Source organism: Grampus griseus (assembly GCF_964374135.1).
Source record: "Grampus griseus genome assembly, chromosome: 13".
Classification (NCBI taxonomy): Eukaryota; Metazoa; Chordata; class Mammalia; order Artiodactyla; family Delphinidae; genus Grampus; species Grampus griseus.
The window spans coordinates 78,620,488-78,642,233 of record NC_139007.1 but is presented as its reverse complement, the minus strand read 5'-3'; the positions used below and the strand labels follow the sequence as shown (position 1 = coordinate 78,642,233).

At 40.1% G+C, this 21,746-nt stretch overlaps 1 protein-coding gene across 8 annotated transcripts in view; it reads right to left on the bottom strand.

The window, feature by feature from the left end:
* The window catches only part of ARID1B (AT-rich interaction domain 1B), a 411,849-nt gene that overhangs the window by 111,854 nt on the left and 278,249 nt on the right, over positions 1 to 21,746 (bottom strand). For all 8 annotated transcript variants that reach the window (XM_082668765.1, XM_082668758.1, XM_082668762.1 and 5 more), the window contains one exon: positions 10,664 to 10,907. In XM_082668765.1, the coding sequence (XP_082524891.1) occupies positions 10,664 to 10,907 (244 nt within the window). The remainder of the gene's footprint in view (positions 1 to 10,663; positions 10,908 to 21,746) is intronic.

Here is a 21,746-nt window from a genome sequence, read left to right as displayed (position 1 = left end):
ATGATATCCTTTGCTCTTTGTAAGACACTATGCCGGAGAGAATTATGTCCCAACCTCCAACAAAAAATCCCATGCCTAAATCCCCAGGATGATTGTGAATACACCACCTTACATGACAAAGGGAACTTTGCAGTTCCTAAATTAGGTTAACAATCAACACATCTTAAAATAGGCAGATTATCCTGAATTTCTGCATAGACAAAGTGTAGTCACATGAGCCCTTAAAAGCTGAAGAGCAAGGCAGAGGGAACATCAGAGAAATCTGAAGAGCGAGAACGATTGAGTGTTGCTGGCCAGAAGACGGCTGGGGCCATGTGTCAAGGAAACGGGGACCGCAGTCCTACAACCACAGGAAACTGAATTCTGACAACCTTAGTGAACTTAGAAGCAGATTCTTCCTCAGGGCTTCTGGAAAGCTACACAGCCCTGTCAACACTTTGATGTTGTAAGACCCTCAGCGGAGAATCCAACCACACAGTGCCAGACTTACAACCTACAGATCTGTGAGATAATAAATGGGTGATGTTTCAAGTCAAAAAAAAAAAAAAAAAAAAGAACGTTTTCATTACATTTAAGTAGAGAATCGCATGCTGAAATATAGTCAAGAGGTTTTGTTTTTGCTTAATTTACACTTAACCCAAACATCAAAGCAATGAACATAACCAAGCTAGTGCAAATGGTTTTCAACACTTCATTTGTATATTTTGAGTATGTCGGCTATCTCCTGCATGGTATAGCGTTGATTGTTCTCAATTAATGTCTCAATTTGATCACTATCAACTTCAACCGTTTTACCCGACAGTGGAGCATCGTCCAGCAAGAAATCTCCAGCATGAAACTTTGCAAACCACTTCTGACATGTTTGATCAGTCACAGCATCTTCTCCATACGCTGCACAAATCTTTTTTTGCGCTTCAGTTGCATTTTTACCTTTCTTGAAATAATAAAGCATAATATGCCGAAAATGTTGCTTTTTCCTTCCAACTTCAATATTAAAATGGATACACAAAAATTCACCAATTCTGATAAGTCTTTTTTTAAATTCACGCTGATATGACAGCTGTCACATACAATCTAACAAAACTGTTTCGAATGAAGTTAAAGACAATTGAGTGCTACTACAGGCATCGTACAGAAAAAAACGAACGAGCCTTTTGGCCAACCCAATACTGTTTGTGTATTTCCTGTCTTTCTCATTAGAACTTAAGTTTCATGAGGACAGGTCCCTTTGTCATTTATATTCAGTGTATTTTTCTCCAGTTCTAGAAACACGCCCACAGCACAGGATGCATTCAGCACTTTGCTGAATTAATGAATGAGAGAAGAAAATGAGCAGTTGGGCTAATGGGCTTTCCTCAGGATATCACCTGATTACCCAATAGTGAAGTGCAACATGCTACTTAAAAAAAAAAAAAATTCAATGAATTAATCCATTTGGCGTCCTCAGCACGGCCACATTCTTGGCACTCAGCTATGTATACATTTACCGTAGTTTCCAAGTACAAACTCCTATGTCGCTTTCTGTTTGGAAGGGAGAGTATCAACATTAACAATCCCTGGCTATATCATTTATGAACAAGCAGATGTGGATTATTAAAGATTAATGCACTTTAGGATTGGTGTCAGCATTCTGTTTGTCTCTTGCCGAAACCAATTCTGTTCTTCATTAGTCAATAACAACCCGTATCACCCTGTTATGGAAGAGAAATCAAAGGTGCAAGTGTGTGAACTGAGAATAAGTGATGAAACTGATTAGTAGGAGACATAACGGCTATAATCAATCAACACATCATAATAATCCTGGCTCCAGGATTATCAGAAAATAGGTAAATAAGCATGACACTCCTTGTAAAATGGTTTTGTTCCTTTCACAACTACTATTTCTTCCCTTTAGAAAATAGAGTAACACATCTAAAGTTTGTGGAATCAACTTTAGGAACATCTTGACTGTAATAACTATTTGCTTTATCACCGTTTTCCAAAATGTAGCTAAATGACTTTTGAAACTTTTACTTCTAGGCTAAAATTAGTCCCTAAAAGCTTTTGTGCCCCTTCCTTCCGATTCCTCATTCCCAGTGAAGACAGAAAATACAGCAGTTCGATGCCAATAGCGTTCCAACAGCGGCAGCGCAATGCTGCTTCAAGAAGCAACAGGGCTTCCCTGGTCGCGCAGTGGTTGAGAGGCCGACTGCCAATGCAGGGGACATGGGTTCGTGCTCCGGTCCAGGAGGATCCCACGTGCCGCGGAGCAGCTGGGCCCGTGAGCCATGGCCGCTGAGCCTGCGCGTCCGGAGCCTGTGCTCCGCAACGGGAGAGGCCACAGCAGTGAGAGGCCCGTGTATCGCAAAAAAAAAAAAAAAAGAAGAAGCAACAATACTCAGTTAAGCACAAGTCGAGAACAGTGACAGCCCATTTAGCTCAAGAAATGAAAACAAACAGTGAACAAGGTGTCTGAAGTGCTTCTTCAGTGAATAACGTAAAAAAAGAAATCGTGGAGAAGTGGGAGTGGACTGCTGGATCCAGCACGTCAGCACGTTCGTTACTGCGGATCTTACAGAGCAGGATGAGGCACAAAATATGACCTTGATGACACAGGCTTTCCTACATTTTCATATGCAGAAGATCAAAGAAAGGGAATGGAAAATGAGAGGAGAGTTTAAACTGAACTGCCTGACTTAATTTTAACTAAGAGGGGGAGCAAAACCAAGTGGGACTGTGTATTTTGAGAAAATCCCCGTGCTCTCATTTCTGAATGTGAGAGGAGGATAAAAGGCTTACTTTGAAATTTGTTGGGATGGAAGAACTGGAACGATCTCTACTTTTGGAAAAGAAGGAGACATACTCATTCCCCAGTTTATCAGGATACCTGCCTTGGGTCAGGAGGGACCTCTAAAGGGCAGGGTAGCTAAGAATCCTGGAGCAGCTGCTGCAAATGCAAGGGTCTGGCTGCAGGTCAGCAGTGGGGAACCTGCCCTTTAGAAACAGCAGGAGACCAAGGTACAGCCAGGATCCTGGCTGAATTTTAAATTAGTATCTTAAAGGGGGAGGCTCTAATAACCAGTAACCCAGCCACAGAGAGCTGCAATGGCATCTCTCTAAAAGACAAAATATATTGTTGCTTTTTTAAAGTATTGCTAAGCATCATTTGGAAAGGATCTGAAATTACTGCTTTGTATAACACACAAATATTTTACTTTGTAAGGGAAAAAAAATACTGGCTGAAGTTCTCTTTGGTTTGTAGAAGTGCTGAATCAATGTTTTCTGGGCTGCCACAGATTAAAAACACGAATATATCAATGGCATTTTGTGTTTAAGAATTTTTTTTTTCCTGCACAGCTTGCCAATAAGCAGCATGCATGTTCCTTGCAACAAGCTGTTGCAGGATTTCTACTGCGAGTGAAGCCAAAAAAGAACACTTGATAGATGTTTCAAAATCAGATTACCAGGTAGGGTGACTGTGCAGACTTTCAATAAAAAATTTTAGAGATCCTGCTGTTATCATGAAAGGAAACTGGTTTAGAACCCCTTACATATAGAAATTAGCTCATAATTTGACCCTGAGTTTTATTAAGCAAGGATAAATTAAAAAGTGAAAATTTTACTTATTTAGGATGGGTTGGGCTTGAGCCCTAAGAGTTCTAAAAATCCCAGGGGAATGGATTAAAAAAGAGAGAGACACTGATTTACACCCTCCGGTGTTCATTTTTTAGGTACTAATCTTGACAAATTAGACCAGGAACTATCATTTCCTCTCACTAAAATCCTTCCTGTTCACTCCAGCCTATGACTAACTCCTAACTGCAATTCATTTTTCTCTTTCCCATTATAGCATCCTTCCAGAATTTGCTTGTCTGAATGTCAAATTAAGCAAGAAAATTAGCTTTTTTGACCAGAATATCTTCTTGTTTGTATCTGCAGCTATATCAGCTCCTACAGAAATCTACTTAGCTCTCACTTTCAAAGCAGAGGGTAAACCAGGTGAGCACTTATACAGAAGAACTCTAAATAAACCACAACGCTGTCCAAAGAGTTATTTTCCATATTTAATCTAATACGTGCTACCTTTTTTGGAATTCATTCTTTTAGTGTCTAAGATTTTCCTGAGGGGCACAAATTCATTATGGTTAGTTGGTACGCTGGATGCATCGCTCACCATCTGGGAACTGACATGATAAAGCTTCAGAGAATCAGGCTTAACCATAAAGTAACTGGTGCTTTATGAAAGTGGAAGGGCTATCTCTGGCAAAGCCATTTCCGCAGGCTCTTAAAACCTGTGGTCCTGGGCTTCCCTGGTGGCGCAGTGGTTGAGAGTCCGCCTGCCGATGCAGGGGACACAGGTTCGTGCCCCGGTCCGGGAAGATCCCACATGCCGCGGAGCGGCTGGGCCCGTGAGCCGTGGCCGCTGAGCCTGCGCATCCGGAGCCTGTGCTCCGCAACGGGAGAGGCCACAACAGTGAGAGGCCCGCGTAACGCAAAAAAAAAAAAAAAAAAAAAAAAAAAACCTGTGGTCCTTTTCAAAGGACAGCAACTTATTTGCCAGGTATGAGTCTATGTAAGTAAAGAGGGACAGAGCAGCTCCACCTGGGGAGGCACATGGGCAGAGATGCTCATGGGGGAGGCTCCAGCTGGCTGGAGAGGGAGGGAAAGGAGAGCTTCTGGGGGCGGGAGGCATGAATGGAAAAAGACTGGAGCAAGGAGGGCAGCTCTTAAAAGACTGATGAAAGACCACTCTCCCCTTGCCCTTCTTCTTCCTTTACATCTCTCAGCTCTTAGAACACCCTGACCCACGGCCTCGTGCTCTCCTTTGGCCAGCAGTCAATCTGGGGAGGGGCAAGGCGGGAGGTGAGACACCTCCAACAGCAAAGCACATAAAACTTAAAAGGAGGGAGTTTTACTCTCGTATTTGATGAAACTTTATTTTATTTCTGTCCATGACAGCTAGGAAAATGTTGACTTTGATTGGTCTTCTCATAATAAACACCTAATACTATGCCAGAAAAAGAATGGTTGGAAAGAAATGTCTCCTCATCACGACACTACTGTGAATACCTAATTTTCTATCTGGGGTCCTAGTCTACAATAATCAATAGCCCCTCGGCTGTCAGATGAAAGTGACTTAGCTCCACCTAAAACTGGACTTGGCACAAATGCCAAATGCTAAAAAACAGAGTGGGGAAAAATCTATTCAGGAATTTACAGGTTCTATCCTTCCTTAGATCTTTGATAATAAAACCGATGAACTAACCTCAACAGTCTGAACATTTAAAGTTTTTATAAACAAAACTGTTTATTAGGCTACGAACAGTTAATATCCGCCTGCCTATCAGCAGCCCCCACCAGATGTTCACCTTTCTGAATATTTAAACACTGTTGCTGCTTAGAGCACGTGGAGGAAAAAGCTGACAAAAGCCTTCGGCCAATAAAATAAAAATAAAAACCGTTCAGCTTATTTACATTTTTGCTTTGTTAGTAAACTGCAGTGGTTGGTTCTGGAGGCAAGACAAGTGAAATTAACATCCACTAAATCTTTTGGCAACAGCAATGCATTCTGCCGTTGTGCTGTGTCAGCCTCCACTATGTGTTAGGACGAATCAGGCCCAGTGTAAGACCTACACAGTACATTCAAGACCCAATAGTTTATTCTCCTTAAATCAAGGTCAATAACTCTCGGCTGTAACCCAGGAAGCAATGCAATGGGATCATTTATTAGAAGGGAAACAAAATGTTTAATATCATACATTTCGGAATCAACTGCGCCCTACGTTAGATTTGCTTTATTTAAATGTGTACATACATGCACACTAACAATTAGAAAGATGGGGATATTTCATTTCTGTTTCTAAATATAAATATATCAAGAGGAGAGAGAAATGAAACATTAAGTAAAAACCCGGAAAATGTACAATGGCACTGAACGTACAACGTATACATTTCTGTTCTCAAATGCTTGTTTAGATTAAACAACCAGGCTGAATCCTTTCCCTTCTAACCATAGACAGCTGCAATGCTGGAGCCCAGTAATGTGCAAACAAAGGGAGAGAATCCATGTGGCTACTTACCACAGAAAATCTCCATCCTGCTTTTCAAAAGAACGCAGGAAGGAAAAGCCCCACTGAGTTAGGGAGGGATGTACCAGGGCTGATGTGCCGGTGTATCACAGTAGTTGTTCCCACGACACTCACAATGTTTGTGAGGCAGCATGATAGGAGGGCAAATTTGCAGTGGGTGGAGAAAAGGTTTAACAGGCAAGAAACAGATTCAGCCATTCGGGATGCTTTCGTGGGCTTTTGTTCATCTACTTCTGGGATACTTCTCATTAGCTGTCAATTTTATTTACCAGAGTAGAGATGGAGAAAGACGGTTGCACTTTTTCAAAAAACCCTGGGAAAGCAACACCAGGAAGAGGCCGCACAACATTTTGGCTTTGCCTCACCCCAGCTGTCAGCTACACAACAGCTGCTCATTTTAACAGTGCCTTGCTGGAGAGACAATGAGTGAACGAGCCAATCTGTGTGACGCATGGAGAGGCACTAGAGCAAGATATAACAGGAGTTAATGGGAGAGAAGTAAGGGCAGGAAAAACAAGTCAGTGCTGGGAATGAGAGGAAGGAAGGGGGAGAAAAGAAAGCAAAAGGCTACAGACAGAAAAATAAAGGGAAATTCCAAACAGATGTTCCCCAAAAAAAGCAGTCTGAGTATCATGCCCTGGGTGAGAAACCATGTAATCTTTACCGGACATTTGCATTTCATTGGTTCAGACTCAGAAGCAAATGTAGGTAGATCGGAAGTGCTCTCAGACTCTAAGGTACAGACCCACGAAATTTAACATAAGGGCTGGAGATGGGAAAAGGAGGAGGTGAGACTACTCAATCAGCCTAAGGGCTCATTTATTCTCTAAGGAAGGGTGTCTGCATTTAGTTAAATAACAGCCCCCCAAATAATCAACGTTACGATCGTCTCTAAAGTGTGGTTTTATTATTTATGACAAAGTTCACAAAAATGTATTTAAAATAACTTTTTAAAAGAAGGGCATATAGGCTAAACGGAGGGAAAGAGAAGACCAAAATGTTTTTCAATAAAACCTGCATGATTTTTAACAAATCCCCGTAAAACAACACCACATAAAATGTTTGATGAGCGTCTACCAAAAATGTATGTTTGAGTGTCCCTGAGCTTAGCTGGGGAAAAGAGTAGAGAAACAGGTGGTATCTGTACTCAAGCCACGAGGATGACTACCAAGAGGTCCAGGACAAGAGTGCTGATAGCTCTGCGGCTCCGCTGTATGAATTACAGAGGGTGCCCCTCCCCCAGGAGAGCAGCCGGCGCTTCACTGCCATTTACTCCCCCGGCCCATGTCCCTGGTCCAGTGAGCAACCTGCTCAAGTGCATGTGGCAGCCCTGGCTGGGAACACGGAGCGGGTGGGACTCACGTTGTCTCAATACATGCAGAAAGTGTGAGAAATAACCCAGGATTCTGAACTGCAGCTATTGGTAAATTTTATGCTACACTGCCTGCCTATCACCTCACGCAGAAGTCTACCTGCCTACGATCTGAGCGAAGCAGGGGTTTCAACGCTTGTCTTCTGTCCCTTCTTAACCTTCTCAGACCCAGCCTCCCAGAAGAGCGACCGCTGACCTATCTGTTTTTTCAGGTCGGGAGAAAGATGGTTTCAACTTTGTGAAAATACATCGCGCTTCCATGGCTAGTTCTAGCGATCCTATCGAATAACCTCAGTACACACAGCAAATCATCACTGGAAACTTTATATACGTGTCTTCTGAATGGTACAAGAACACTACTGGATTAAGAATCAGAAGACTTGAAGCCAAAACCACTTGTGGTGTTCCGGACAGTGATGATCATGGACAAGTCTCTACATCTCAGTGTGAATAATAATAACCGTAATCACAACCATCACTACCGTGCACTGAATGCTTACCATGTGCCTGCTTTATACATATTAACACATTTAATCTTTACAGTAATCCTAGGAGATGTGGTTATTATCTTTACAGATGCAGAAACTGAGGCATAAGGAGGCTTAGAGGCTTGTCCAAGGTTACACAGCTGGTAAGTGGCAATAAAACGAGGAGGTGGGATCAGATGATTAGGAAAGTCCATCCAGCTCAAATGTTATTTGTCATTCCACACCTGGGAGGAAGGTGAATAAATGCCAAAACCGCTCACCAGATTTTCTAAGAGTTTATTCCCCTTGCAATAACACTGACATTCAAGAAATGTTCTATTTGCCACGTTTTATATAACTCTATTACTCTACAGCTTTAACTCAGCAGAGATAATTCTGGATTTATCTGAATCGCGTGCCTCTGAACACAAGTGGAACTTTTACTATGTAATTTTATCCCTGTACTAAATTTCACTGAATAGTTTTATCAAGCATCGTGTAGAGTAATATAGGCTGCAATATGATGAAATGAAACGTAGGCCCTGGCCCTGGGCGGTCAGAATTTCTGACACAAGTTTACAAAACAAACTATTAGCCTTAAACATCATTTCCAAGAAAGCTGAAAGCTTTCTATTAAAAACTCACTTCCCTAGGAAGTCAGCAGAGAAAAATCACATTCAGGTCCTCCCCTGAAGGTACTGTGAAGGACAGGCCTCATTTGTGACAGGGCTAATAGAGGTCATCAGAATCGTAATTCACTGACCAACCTTACCCTGTGCAAAACACAACTAAGTACCAGACTCTTAGACCAATTACATCTACCTCTAATGTGATATCATGTACCCAAATTGAGCTCTTTTGTTGGGTTTTGTGTGTTCTATACAGTACCAAAATCCAAACAGTGAAATAAAAGTGTCAAAATCCCCATCTGGAATGATAAGTATATGTATGAAAATCATCAGATGGTGAACTACCCATGCTAGGAATTTTAAATGGAAAACTAAAATATCTTGATGCCTCAGAAAAGTTTTCATTTAAGTTATTAAGAAAAGTCCTTTGGATGCAATTCAGAAAAATGGAGTGGGTTCTTTGACAAACTTAGTATTTTACATATAACTTCCCAGTGTTTAGGTAGGCGATACCTCAAAAACCATCTCAATACCAAAAATTGCCTAAGGAATACTGAAATACATAGTAGTCATAGCTTTAAAAATATTAAAAGCAGGTAAATCCAGGTTTTATTACAATCATTATGAGGACAAATATTTTTGAAAGAAAGGTAAACATCAAGATGCCGTCAATAAAGTGTATCAAAATTATAGGTAGTTTAAAATATGGATCCTAGGCACATAACATTTAGTCAAAAAAGCTAAGTGGAGAAGGCCACATATTGTATTACTGGGGTGACCATACTTCATGATTTGCCCAGAATCTTCCTGGTTTATACCTGTTCTACTTCAATTATTAATAGCAACCCTTAAAAGCTCAAAGGTGCCTCAGCTTGGTTGATAAATTATATAGTCACTTAAATATGATACATTTCTATAAAGCTCAAAACTAAATAAAACTAACAATACGTACTCTATGAATGTTCGTAATAAAATTCTTTAAAAACTCCAAATAATCCAAAAAGAATGATTTAAAATACATTCAGAGAATATCTGAGGCTGGGGAGAGTTATAGGGCTGAAGAAAAGGAAGGAACACACAGGTAGAAACAACACTGGCAGTACTCCAATTCTTAAATTGGATCGTGAGTCATGAGTACTCATTTGAGTTACGTTTCATAATTAGCATTTTTCATACGTTCATACATATGTTTATACACATACAACATGTATTTAAAATATAAAAGGAGCAAAATAGTAAAAAGGGTTAAAACTGCCACCCATGTTTTTAAGATAATAGAACAACCTATCAGGAAATTTATCAGCAATTCAATATCAATTCTGATAGATTAGTAAAAAGTACTTTTCTGGCAGCCAGTCACCTGCATCACGCTAGCAAAATTTACACAGAAAAAAAATTACACCTACTTTGCAGATAAAGGAAAGCTAGTTGCTTGGTGGGTTTGAATGAATGATGTTTGATATAAGAAAGACAGCTGGGATAGGATGAGGCAGCTGACAAGTAAGTAAACAAATACATAACCCCACGCACATAATAAAGGAAGCAAAAGATACAGAAGTAGTATGACTACTGAAATAGCTGAATGCAAGAGGTTAATTGGAACATGCACTTCTTATATAAAAATTAGAAGGCAAGAATTTGTATAAATAACAAGGCCTTGAATGTGTGCTGGCAAATTAAGACAAGAAGTATAAACACTAAAGATATTTTAGAAAATAACTGCCATGGTATAAATTAAATAGAAGCCTAAAAACTAAGGCTAGTGCTACCCATGATCTCACTTTCGTGGCACTTATCAACACAGGAGCTTAGTTAACAGAATCATCACAAAACATATGCTAAGAGAATAAATAATTTTCTGGCATAAGCTAAGGTAAATGTGCGAACTGAAAATATCAAAGTAATTGCTGATTTTATTAATTAGGTGTTTACAGTCATTAGTCAAGTATATTTAGGAACTGGGATGCTTGTATACTTTGGTGATAATTCACAGCTATGCTCCTAATATGTGGTCCCATCATTAGGTTTTTAAATAGTAAAAGAAAGAATGGTATGCATGTTGTTATTGATGAACACTAGGTCTGTATTTACTACAGAGTAAAATAATAATCATTAAGAAGTGAGTACCTGGAATACTTGCAGGAGAAATTGGGCCAGATCGTGACTGGTTGCTTCCTACAGGAGAGCCGACAGGAGAAGGCGATGGGCCCCCAGGGATGCTGGAGAGATGGGGAGATGCGTGTGGAGAGAAAGGCGACTGAGCTGGGTTGCTCTGATCCCCTTGGCTGCTTGTGGACCCGGATGCACTGACTGCTGAGCTCAAAGTTGCTTCCGTTCCCGTGGGGAGGTCATCAATGGAGCCAGACAGGTCCTAAGAAAGAAAGAAATAGCATGCATTTATAGAATAACACATACTTGGACCAATACCTGTTCAGAATACTATTTGAAAATCATAACAATGCCCCCTTCAAAGTTTTTCTAGATAACGCCCAAAATTCAGAGCACGGCCACTTGTTATCAGAAGACTTTAATGAGGTCTCTTGTAAGTTGAACCCATAGGATCTGATCTATCGTTAAAAAGTGAGTAAAGTTGTACCTCCCTTTCATTGAACTATCCTATAGCTTTCCTGTAAGCTGTCAGCATCTAGTCCAACAAACCTGTCAAAGACTCACAGGAAAAGCACTTTATGCGGTGATATACCATCCGAATGGAATGCCTGATTCGTAAATGATTACTTCAGTAAGCTGAAAACTATAGGCTTTGGATCCTCCTGTTTAGAAATCAACATTGGAGGACTGTCTGAATTTCAAACTATGATCTTCTAACGTAATAGTCAAAATTGTAACCAAACCTTGTGGTGAGAAATTCTTACATTTTAGGTAATTGCAAAAGTGCTCTTATAGTAAAAGAGTGATGTGTATTTTTATGTCATACTGTGACAATAAATCCCTTTGAAGTTATGTTGGCAGAAATGAGTCCTAATGTTATAACTTACTTTTTATACAGTTTTAAGCTACACAAACAATCTTTAAGGTCCTGTAATTTTATCATAACAACCTCTAGGCAGTTATTAAAATCCTCATTTGACAGACACAGAAACCAAAGATCAGAGAGTCAAGGTTATTGTTACTAGTTACACCACTGAGGACAGGCGACATCTGCTAAAGATTATGAAGGGAGGTTGAGAGAAGAGGAAGGAGGAAACTGTCTTCCACACCCTCATCAGAGTGAGAGGACAGAGCCTTTACTCTGTCTTCCTCATGGCTGTGGCACTAGGGCATGTGCCACAGCCCCCACCAGCAGGAGTCAGTACATCAGTGCAGGCCTGCCGCAATGGCTGGGCTCCCAGATCACTAAGTCTGCAAACCCAGGGGAGACCCGGAGCTAGGTGCTGAATGAGCCCTAAAGACTGAGAGGCAGGATAAAAGATATTTGTCTTGATAATCTAGGACTAAATACTGCAGAATGGGATCAGAAATACCAGGTTATGCTACTGTCTGCAAAGCATATTCAACACTAATTGACATCTTCCACTCATGCAATTTTATTAATGTTTAATTTTACCTCACTGCTTACTACTGGGACTGCTGAAACTAGGGCTTTGGAAACTGGTGGAGGAAGATGCTTAGGATTGGAAGAATGAATCTAGACCAGGAAGTACAAAGGGGGCCAGGTAAAGCAGAGCTGGTTAGAGCTCTTCAGGGTACCCCAAAATGTCACAAAGCAAACTCAGAATCAGGATCCTAGGCTCCTGGAAAGTTTATCTGTTAACCATCTGTTATATAATTAACTTCTCTTTTATTAACAGCAAAATTGCCAATGATTAAAAAACACGTTCTAAAGAAGAGCTGATGAAAATCTCACAAAAAAATGAATGTTACAGAAAAACAAAAATTTCTTATGCTAAGAAGAATAACATTTAAGTAAAATAGAGTAATCTTCAATGTCATATAACTGAGCTTATAAGTAAGAAACATTAATAGTAGCAGGTGATTGAAAATATCACCTCCTAGAAAAAGTATCATCTCCAAAATAAAATGGGGCAAACTGAACCACATTTTCAAAATTCAGAGAAAAAATATATAAACATCTCTACTTAGGGCACGTGAGATGAATGATTTTGCACATGTTCAGCTGGTAAAACATTGTATTACTGGGTTCAACAATAGTTCGATTCAGACTTTCAGAATTTTTTGTGAAGCCAGGTAGAAACAGAGGAAGATTATTAAGCAAGTAATATGCTACATCCAATGTAGAAAGGATTCACACTTCAGCAATCAAGGCAATTATCTGAGTTCCTGGAAACAAAACTTAAGCTAATAGATGTGTGCACATGCACACATGCAGAGCTGCTGAATGCTGAAAGGGACGACAGGACAGGATTCCACCCACTCCTCCCACCCCAGGCTGAATGCTGAGTTGCCTGACATCTGCCCCCCACCCCACCCCCACCGTCTCAGAGCCAGGGAGGGCGGGGGGTCTAGAAGAGTGGCTGGGTCCTGGGTAATTCTTAAAGTACCTGCCCCTAAAGCATTCCCTTCCTAACCTGATATAACCAATTCACAGAAGTGCGAAGGGACACACCTGTGGGCTCCAGGACAAGGCAAGCTATGGCTTGCCTGAGGGCTAAAAGCAGACCTTACCTATTCCGGCTCCACCTGTAAGCCAAACATTTTTAAATGACTGAAAAAAAATCAAGAGTAATATTTTGTGGGGCTTCCCTGGTGGCGCAGTGGTTGAGAGTCTGCCTGCCGATGCAGGGGACACGGGTTTGTGCCCCAGTCCGGGAGGATCCCACATGCCGCGGAGCGGCTGGGCCCGTGAGCCATGGCCACTGAGCCTGCGCGTCCGGAGCCTGTGCTCCGCGATGGGAGAGGTCACAACGGTGAGAGGCCCTCATACCACAAAATAAATAAATAAACAAACAAACAAATAAATAAAAAAGAGTAATATTTTGTGATATATTAAAAATATTTGAAATTCAAATTTCGGTGTATACAACATCTTACCGGAACACAGTCACAGCCATTCCTTTTATGTATTGTCTATGGCTCCCTTTGGGCCACAATGGAGACCTTGACAGAGATGGTAGCCCTCAAAGCCTAAAACGATTCACTATCCGGCCCTTACAGAAAAAGTGTGCCGACCTGCGGTATCTAGTATAGCCTCTAATGCCTTTGCCTCTTCCTTGGGGGAAACAAAAGAAGGACAGGTCTCAGCTGAAATGCACGGTGACCTATGTGTCAGGAATTATACAAGCTTCACCAAGAACAGGGACCGACTCCACATCTACACCCGCCTGGAAAACCTGAGTGGGAGCCACACAGAATTTTCCTCTTTAACGGTATCAGCCCCTGGTTAAGAATGGGTGGTGGGCTCCGTGTACAGATATCCTCTCTAATACCTAACAAATGTATACCATGCATAAATAAGGGTCTATCACGTAAGAATCAGTTGGGAGGAAATATGCTTTTCATGATTTCTTTAAAGAAAAAAAATTGGTGCATAACTAGATATAAAATCTTTATCTTCTATTATACTACAATACAGAATTCAACAGAAAAGACAACATAGATTCAGTTTTCAAAGACATCACTATTTGAAGTTAAATAATTTTATGCAAATCTTTCTTCATAAAAAAACAAACTGTTACTTTGAAAATTTTAAAATTCTCTACAGTACCTATAAATTCCTTCCCTGTCCTCCCTTAAAATTCCATGTCATGGTTGAAAAAGTGACACGGATGGGTGTTAAGAGAGCTTCGTTCAAGCTGCAAAGGCATGAAAAACATTTCTGTTGTTCAACAAGCTGATGGAAGAAATATCAAGAGAAAAATATAAAAATGGTGGCTTTCTTAGTGTTCACAAGTCATCAGAATTTCAGTGCTGACTACACCTCAGTGTAACAGAAGAGTAATAAAAAGATATAATTTCTATATTACTGTTATACACACACGTATCTTTTATATGTAAATTATAGAGAAATATTCCCGCACTGCAGATACTTAGGGTATCCATATGTATAGCTATCTTAAAACGTTAATAAAAGAAGTTCAACAGTGGTTTAAACATTCAGCCTAGTTAACAAAGAAGCTCTGTAACGAATACCCCTCTAGAGGACAATTTAGTCAGCAGGACACCAACTCTATTCTTCTTTTATAAGTACTATCAGATCTATGATGCCTGTGAAGAACAGAGAGACCTTACTGCATCTCATTCTAACCAAGCCACCTTCAAGCTACAGTGCTTCCATTTATCTTGCTGGAAAGCTGGCAGGTAAGGTAATTGCAGGGAGGACTCTTTTAAGGGGCTGGAGTCCCCCTGCCCCACAGCATTCCTTACATCCTTCCTCTTTATTGATGGAATGACTGCTAAGGCAATGACTTCATGGGCTCATGCATAGTAAATTCAGTATTTTGCCATGACAATTTGATTTGGCAAAATCTTGCAATCAAGTTCGGTTTTCAATATCTGACATCACTCAGAATGCCGAATACTTTCCAGCACACCCAAAATAATACAACCCCTACTATCAGCGGTTAGTTTATATTTAGAAAATCAATGCCGCTTTTTGGAAAAGCTTGTTTTACTTTAAAATTTAATTTAAATGCAAGTTCCCTGCAAAGACTTTCCCCTCTGTAACCATCATCCTTCCACCCTCCGCCCATGTAAAATTTTCATTCTAACCCAAGTGACAAGTACAAGAGATTTCACTGTGCTTAGAACGAAATGCCACCGGGGAGCAATAACAATCCTATCAGACTCCGACAAGAGAAACACTTATGAATTAACATAGAGCACAAATATGTTCCTGATTGACATGACGGGATAGGGTGGGGGAGGGCAGTGACAGAGGAACGTATATAAGAACATGCCAGGAAGGAGCACAGGAGGAATTTTTAGAGATCTGCAAATATATAAAATAGACATACAACATTAAGTATAAATATGTCTGCATACTATATATGATCCTCCCTAAAAATACTTTATGTTCATATATTATGACTTACTACCTCTAGAGACATCTTTGGTTTTGATGGTAATCAATTTATCTGATAAGTTAGTTTACTAAAGGATAAATTCAGTCAATGCTGGTGATGTCTTACTGTCTTGAACTGGGAATAAGCTAGAAAATTTTACTCCCTTGTTCAATTAAATAAGTGGGTTTTTTAAAAAAGCAAATCAACTCCAAAATACTCTCAGCTACGGTTCTCAATACAATTAGTTGACGGTATTATATCAGCCATTGGTAGAAAACTGCAAAGCGTCACACACACTGGGCATCTCTTGCTCAGAAGTGCCCCAAGAGAGGATGAGGATAAACACTGAATTAGAAACAGAGAGGATATTTCAATCAATGAGATGAGTTCAGGTCTCCTGTTTAAGGATTTTTATACGATACAGTTAATGATTTCTCATTGTGACTTCCCATGGGCTTGAAGCACAGGTTAAAATGGCAGCCTGATGGTCTTTCAAAAAGTCTCTCATGATCTTCAAACGCAGAAACAGTGTCTCTTCTCCTTTTTAGAATATTGAATATCAAATCCTGGCATGCGGTTTTTCTTTTTCTCTCTCCAACTAGACCCTAACTTTCTTAAGGGCAGTGACTCCTCGTGCCAGGTCTGGTGTTAGAGAGGAGCATTTGACTGGTCGCTGGTCAGTGCCACTGAATTTATAAGCTCTACAGTAAAATGCAGCTGCAAATACTGTACAAAGTAAGCCAGCACGCGCACACATTTCTGAATATTTACCATAAATGCTCTAGTGAAAACGACTGAGATCGCTATTAAAATTTACCACTGAATTCTCGGCCCTCTGTTTCCAATTAGCATCCTGGAGGCCAAGCATCTAGCCTCGTTAGATGCTTAGCTCTTTGGAAACACACTGTAAAATCACTTCATACCCTCCAACCTTATTTTAGAACTATCATTTCAGACATGGGATACAAATACACCTTGAAGTTGATATTAGAATTGAGCCAATAATTTGACTGACATATATACACAAAAGGAAAAACCTCACAGTGACTGTTTAATTTCCATGATGTTTGTAGGCTTCTTTTCAGCACAAACCCATGTAACAGTGCATTTCAAAGACGCCCACCAAAGTCCCTGCTGCTTTCATTTGTCTAGACAGCAAATGAGTTAAAAGCTTAGATTTCCTGTCTAAATGAATTAAAAAATGCAAAGGCACAGAAAGGCAGAATCCACAAAGAAAATCCTTCCAAGCACTAATTTTTAGGCCTGCAAAGCATCTTCTTACAAAGTTATATATATCTCCCTTTCTTCTTAAACATGTCCAATAACAAATATTTATCTCTTTGTTATATGTGACAATATATACAATCCTTAGCCTTAATATGTAGAAGGTCAACTGGAAAAAAAATATTTGATCTTAATTTAAAAATAGTCACAAGCTCAACAAATGACAAATTCATATCCAAAGCCAGGGATAACACAAGGAAAATTAATGAGTCAGAATTCATTTTAAGGGAGGTAGCCAAGAACCATTTTGGGGGGAAATTACTTTCACCTGATTCATTTGTATTCTTTCTCAAGCAAAGATTCCATTACGGGTAACTCTCATTTTAAAGGGACATATATAAGGATAATCAGCTAATCTGATACTTTACAGAAGCAGGCCTCAGAGTTAAGCATACCATCATAAGCAAAAATTTTTATAATGGTTATATTTCCTTTGATTTTAAAAAAATTCACACCCAAAATAAAAGCTATCCTCAAAGGTCCTTGGGTTAGAAACCCCTGATACGAAATGTGCTGCCATTCTAAATTTAGAAGTGGTGAACAATGTAAGTATGAAATATGCATCATGTAAGGGAATTTTTCTCCATTGCACAGGCCTCAGGGGGATCCTAAATTATTCTGTTTTTGAACTCTGCCCAGGAAGAGTCTCTGCTCTTCCACTATTAACAGCAGACGTTATGTAGACCAGGAATAACAGCACATAGACCCGTAACCACAGTATGGGCAGTCTTAAACTTAAAAATAATTTGGTAAGAAAATTTATTTTACAGTTATCTTTTGGTTGCACGGAATTTGGGATTAACACTGTCCTCTTGGTTACCATCCTAGGCTACCCTTTCAGGTGATGATGATGACGTTCATGATCACAATGATTTGATGTTTAGCGATAACAACTGTGACTACCATTCTCCATAGCAGAGATATTATGTACATTTTCTTTCATGAGGAGACTACAGCGCCTTGTGAGCTCCAGTCCATTGTTCCTACCAGGCAAAATGTTTTTTAACTGATTTCATTGTCCAAAATAGCCAGGACCCTTCTCGACCTCAAGTCAAGGCCCAAATCAGTGCTGAAAACACTAAAAAAGACTCACATATGAATAAGTGCTGGCCCTTTGTTATTTCTAAGGGCAATGGCATCTTAAAGAATATACTAATTAATACAAATGACAGACTACTGGGGGAAAATAAAACTATATAATAAAGTGAGAATACTGAATAATTTGGGGAGAGATATTTGTACTGAGTCTTACCCTTAGGCAGGCATGCCCTCTCTAAGGTTAGCAGATGGAGCTGCGGGGTGGGTAGGTGGGAGGCAGTAGGGGAAAAAAAGGTGGAAGACAGTTTTTACATGTGGATGACATTTTATGTTTAAGTTGGCCTGTATAGGTTGACCTTGTACACTTAAATGTCCTCCTTTCATGGAGTCTCAATGAAAAGAGACAAACAGCTAAACAGAAATTCTAAGAAAAAGCGAACTAACAAGTGTGGAATAAAGAATGGTACGTCTTCAGCCAGCGCACATCTGCCCAGGGGCTGCTGTCTGACACAGGTCCAGACTAGGAGTGAAGGTGTGCCCTGTGGACAAATGGAGGGCAGAGAGAACAATGTGTGAAGGCAAAAAACACTAAGGGAGGCCATGCCCCTTGGGAAGGGTGAGGAGATCAGAGAGGCTGGAAAAGCAGAGCGAGAGAGGACGAGGCTGAAGAGGCAGTTGTGAATGACTTCATATGCCCACGCCAAGGAATACGGGCTTACAGTTTTAGGAACTAGGGGGCCAACAGAGGTCTGAAAGGTGAGTTTTAATATTATCAAACAAACAGACAAAAAAATACAGTGGGTGCCAAATGAGAATTGATAAACGTTTTAAGCCAAAAAAAAAAACCCTTGTTTTCAAATGTTTATGAACAAAGAATGCTTTAAATGTGATTAAAATGACAGGTACCATTCAAAAATAAATTTGTAAAACTTAAAAAAAAATCTATATATTTTTAGCACTATATAACATTTAACAAGTAAATGAACAAAAACAAAAAGTGCCTCAATAACTACAGTCCAGGTTAAATATTAGCGTGCTTTCTAACTGCAATAATTTCACGAGGCTACAGGCATCCTATTCCTTTCATTTATATGTAAGAATTAACGGATAAAATGAATTGAAGGGTAATAGCCTTTACCCTTAAAACAGCACAACAGTGTCTAAAAACTAATTATGAGTAACATAGTTTAACAGATTATGTTCTTTAACTATATATTCTATTCCAAATCGGTGACTCTGAAGACATTTAGTTACAAAGGAGGAAAATCCGCCCATGACATGTAGGGGCAGGGATGTGGGTTTATGGGTTGGTGCTTTACAAATATCAATGCCAGGTATGAAACTATAAGTATGAATGACCCACGTGCTTTGAAAGCAAATGGACAAACTAACAAGATCCGTAAATATGTAAGATTTAGAGTTTGTCTACTGATATGAGGTCTTATTGCTGAAAGTACATCATAAATTTTTATGGCAGAAGAGCAATCAACACCAACTTTTTTGCATCTCTCATGGTAAAAAACAAAAAAACCCCGACTATTGTTTACCTAGAAGTACAATGCTTAGCACACAGAAATTCTGAAAATAAAACTTAAAAACAAAAAGGCATGAACCCTCAGGAGACATCTATTTCTTCACTATATAGCAATGAAATACTTTAAAATAGTAAGACGTATAGGAACTGCAAATAAATTAGCAACTTAAAAAAACAAAAACAAACAAAAAAAACCTCACAAATTGTACCGAGTCTACATGGAATAAAGGGAAGTTCTGTCACAGAATAATGCTAAAACTTCGGTTTTTTTTTTTTTTTTTTTTGCGGTACGCGGGCCTCTCACTGTTGTGGCCTCTCCCGTTGCGGAGCACAGGCTTCGGGCGCGCAGGCTCAGCGGCCATGGCTCACAGGCCCAGCTGCTCCGCGGCATGTGGGATCTTCCCGGACTTGGGCACGAACCCATGTCCCCTGCATCCACAGGCGGACTCTCAACCACTGCACCACCAGGGAAGCCCTAAAACTTCGTTTTTTGACATTTTCTGCAGTCACGTGGAGCCCTATGAACATACATACTTGTTCTACATCCTTCACTGGATTTTTAAAACCTTTTGTTTTGAAGTGACTTTAGACTTACCCCAAAGTGGCAAAGACAGTACTCACTGTTCTTTCACTCAGTTTCCCTTAACGTTAACATTTTACATAGTAACCATGGCATGTTTATCAAAACTATGAACTTGACATCGGTACAATACTATTAATGAAACACAGACTTAATTTGCATTTTACCAGTCTTGCCAGTAATGTCCGTCTTCTGTTCCAGGACCCAATCCAGGATACATGTCACATTTATTCACCTTGTCTCCTTAGTCTCCTCCAGTCTGTGACAATTTCTCAAATCTTTCCTTGTTTTTCACAACCACGACACATTTGAAGAGCACTCCTGAGGTATTTTGTAGAATGTCCTTCAATTTGCGTCTGTTTAATGCTTTCTCATGGTTAGGCTGGGGTTATAGATTTTGGGGAAGAATACCACAGAAGTGAAACCTCCTTCGCAAAGCAACATATAGGGGTATGATATCAACACGACTTAGTACAGGTGATGTTGACTTGGATCACCTGGTTAAGGTGCTGTGTGCCAGGTCCCTCCACTGTCAAGTTGCTCTTTTGCCCTTTCCACACTCTGTTCATGAGGAGGGAGTCACTGAACCCAGCCACACCCAAGGGAGGGCAATTAATTTCCACCTCTTGGAGGAGGCTTATCAAAGAATTAGTGCATGTATGTTAATGCCACACAATAATTAGTACATATTTGCGGGGATATATTTGCAACTATGCACGTATCTGTTTCACCTTCAAGTTTTGCCTAATTTTAGTATTTATCAGTCGATCTTGCCTGCAGCACTACTCTAGTGTTCTAATAGTGTTGATTTTCTATTTCCTTCATTCCTTTTACATTTATTATCTGGAATTCCTATGTAGGAGGAGATGTCCTGTCTCCATTCATTTTTACATGGTCAAGACAATCGTCTTATACATCTTTTTGGTGCAACTTAAGTTCCTTTATGATGATTAGGTGATACTCTTATCAACACTAAATGGTAGTAGTACCTCCAGTCGAGATTTCATGATCATAAAATACGGGAGAGAGAAAAATATGCACTCTTTGCTTTTCCAGACACAGCTAGAAGCATATAACTTAGTATAATCACTTCGGACAACAATTCGTAAGCATCTTGTAAAGCTAAAGACGCATCTATCTTATGACCCAGAATGTCCACTCCTAGGTTTATACACTGGCACATGCATATATATACAAGCACAGTAGCATTGTTTCAGTACTGTAATAGTAAAAAAAAAAAAATGGAGACAATCTGATTTTCCAGCAATATAAAATCAAGAGATATATTCAGAAAATGGGATACCATACAGCAATGAAACTGAATGAGCTAGAACTAAAAACGTTAATAGGGGGCTTCCCTGGTGGCGCGGTGGTTGAGAGTCCGCCTGCCGATGCAGGGGACACGGGTTCGTGCCCCCGTCCGGGAAGATCCCACATGCCGCGGAGCGGATGGGCCCGTGAGCCATGGCCGCTGAGCCTGCGTGTCCGGAGCCTGTGCTCCGCAACAGGAGAGGCCACAGCAGTGAGAGGCCCGTGTACCACAAAAACAAACAAACAAAAATGTTAATAGGAAGCTCACAAACAATACTGATAGAAAACTGACCAAAAATCTCAACGTAGCAATACTGAACTAATACAGAAGAGATGGAACAAAAAGAAAGTAGTGGACTGTTAACCTGGTAGTGGAAATTCAAAGTCTAGAGCAGCAGCAGTTAAGCAAAGCTCAGAAGAGGTAACGAGAGTGGGAGTAGCATTGTCTACAGATTAGAAGGGAGAACGAAACGAACCTCTGCA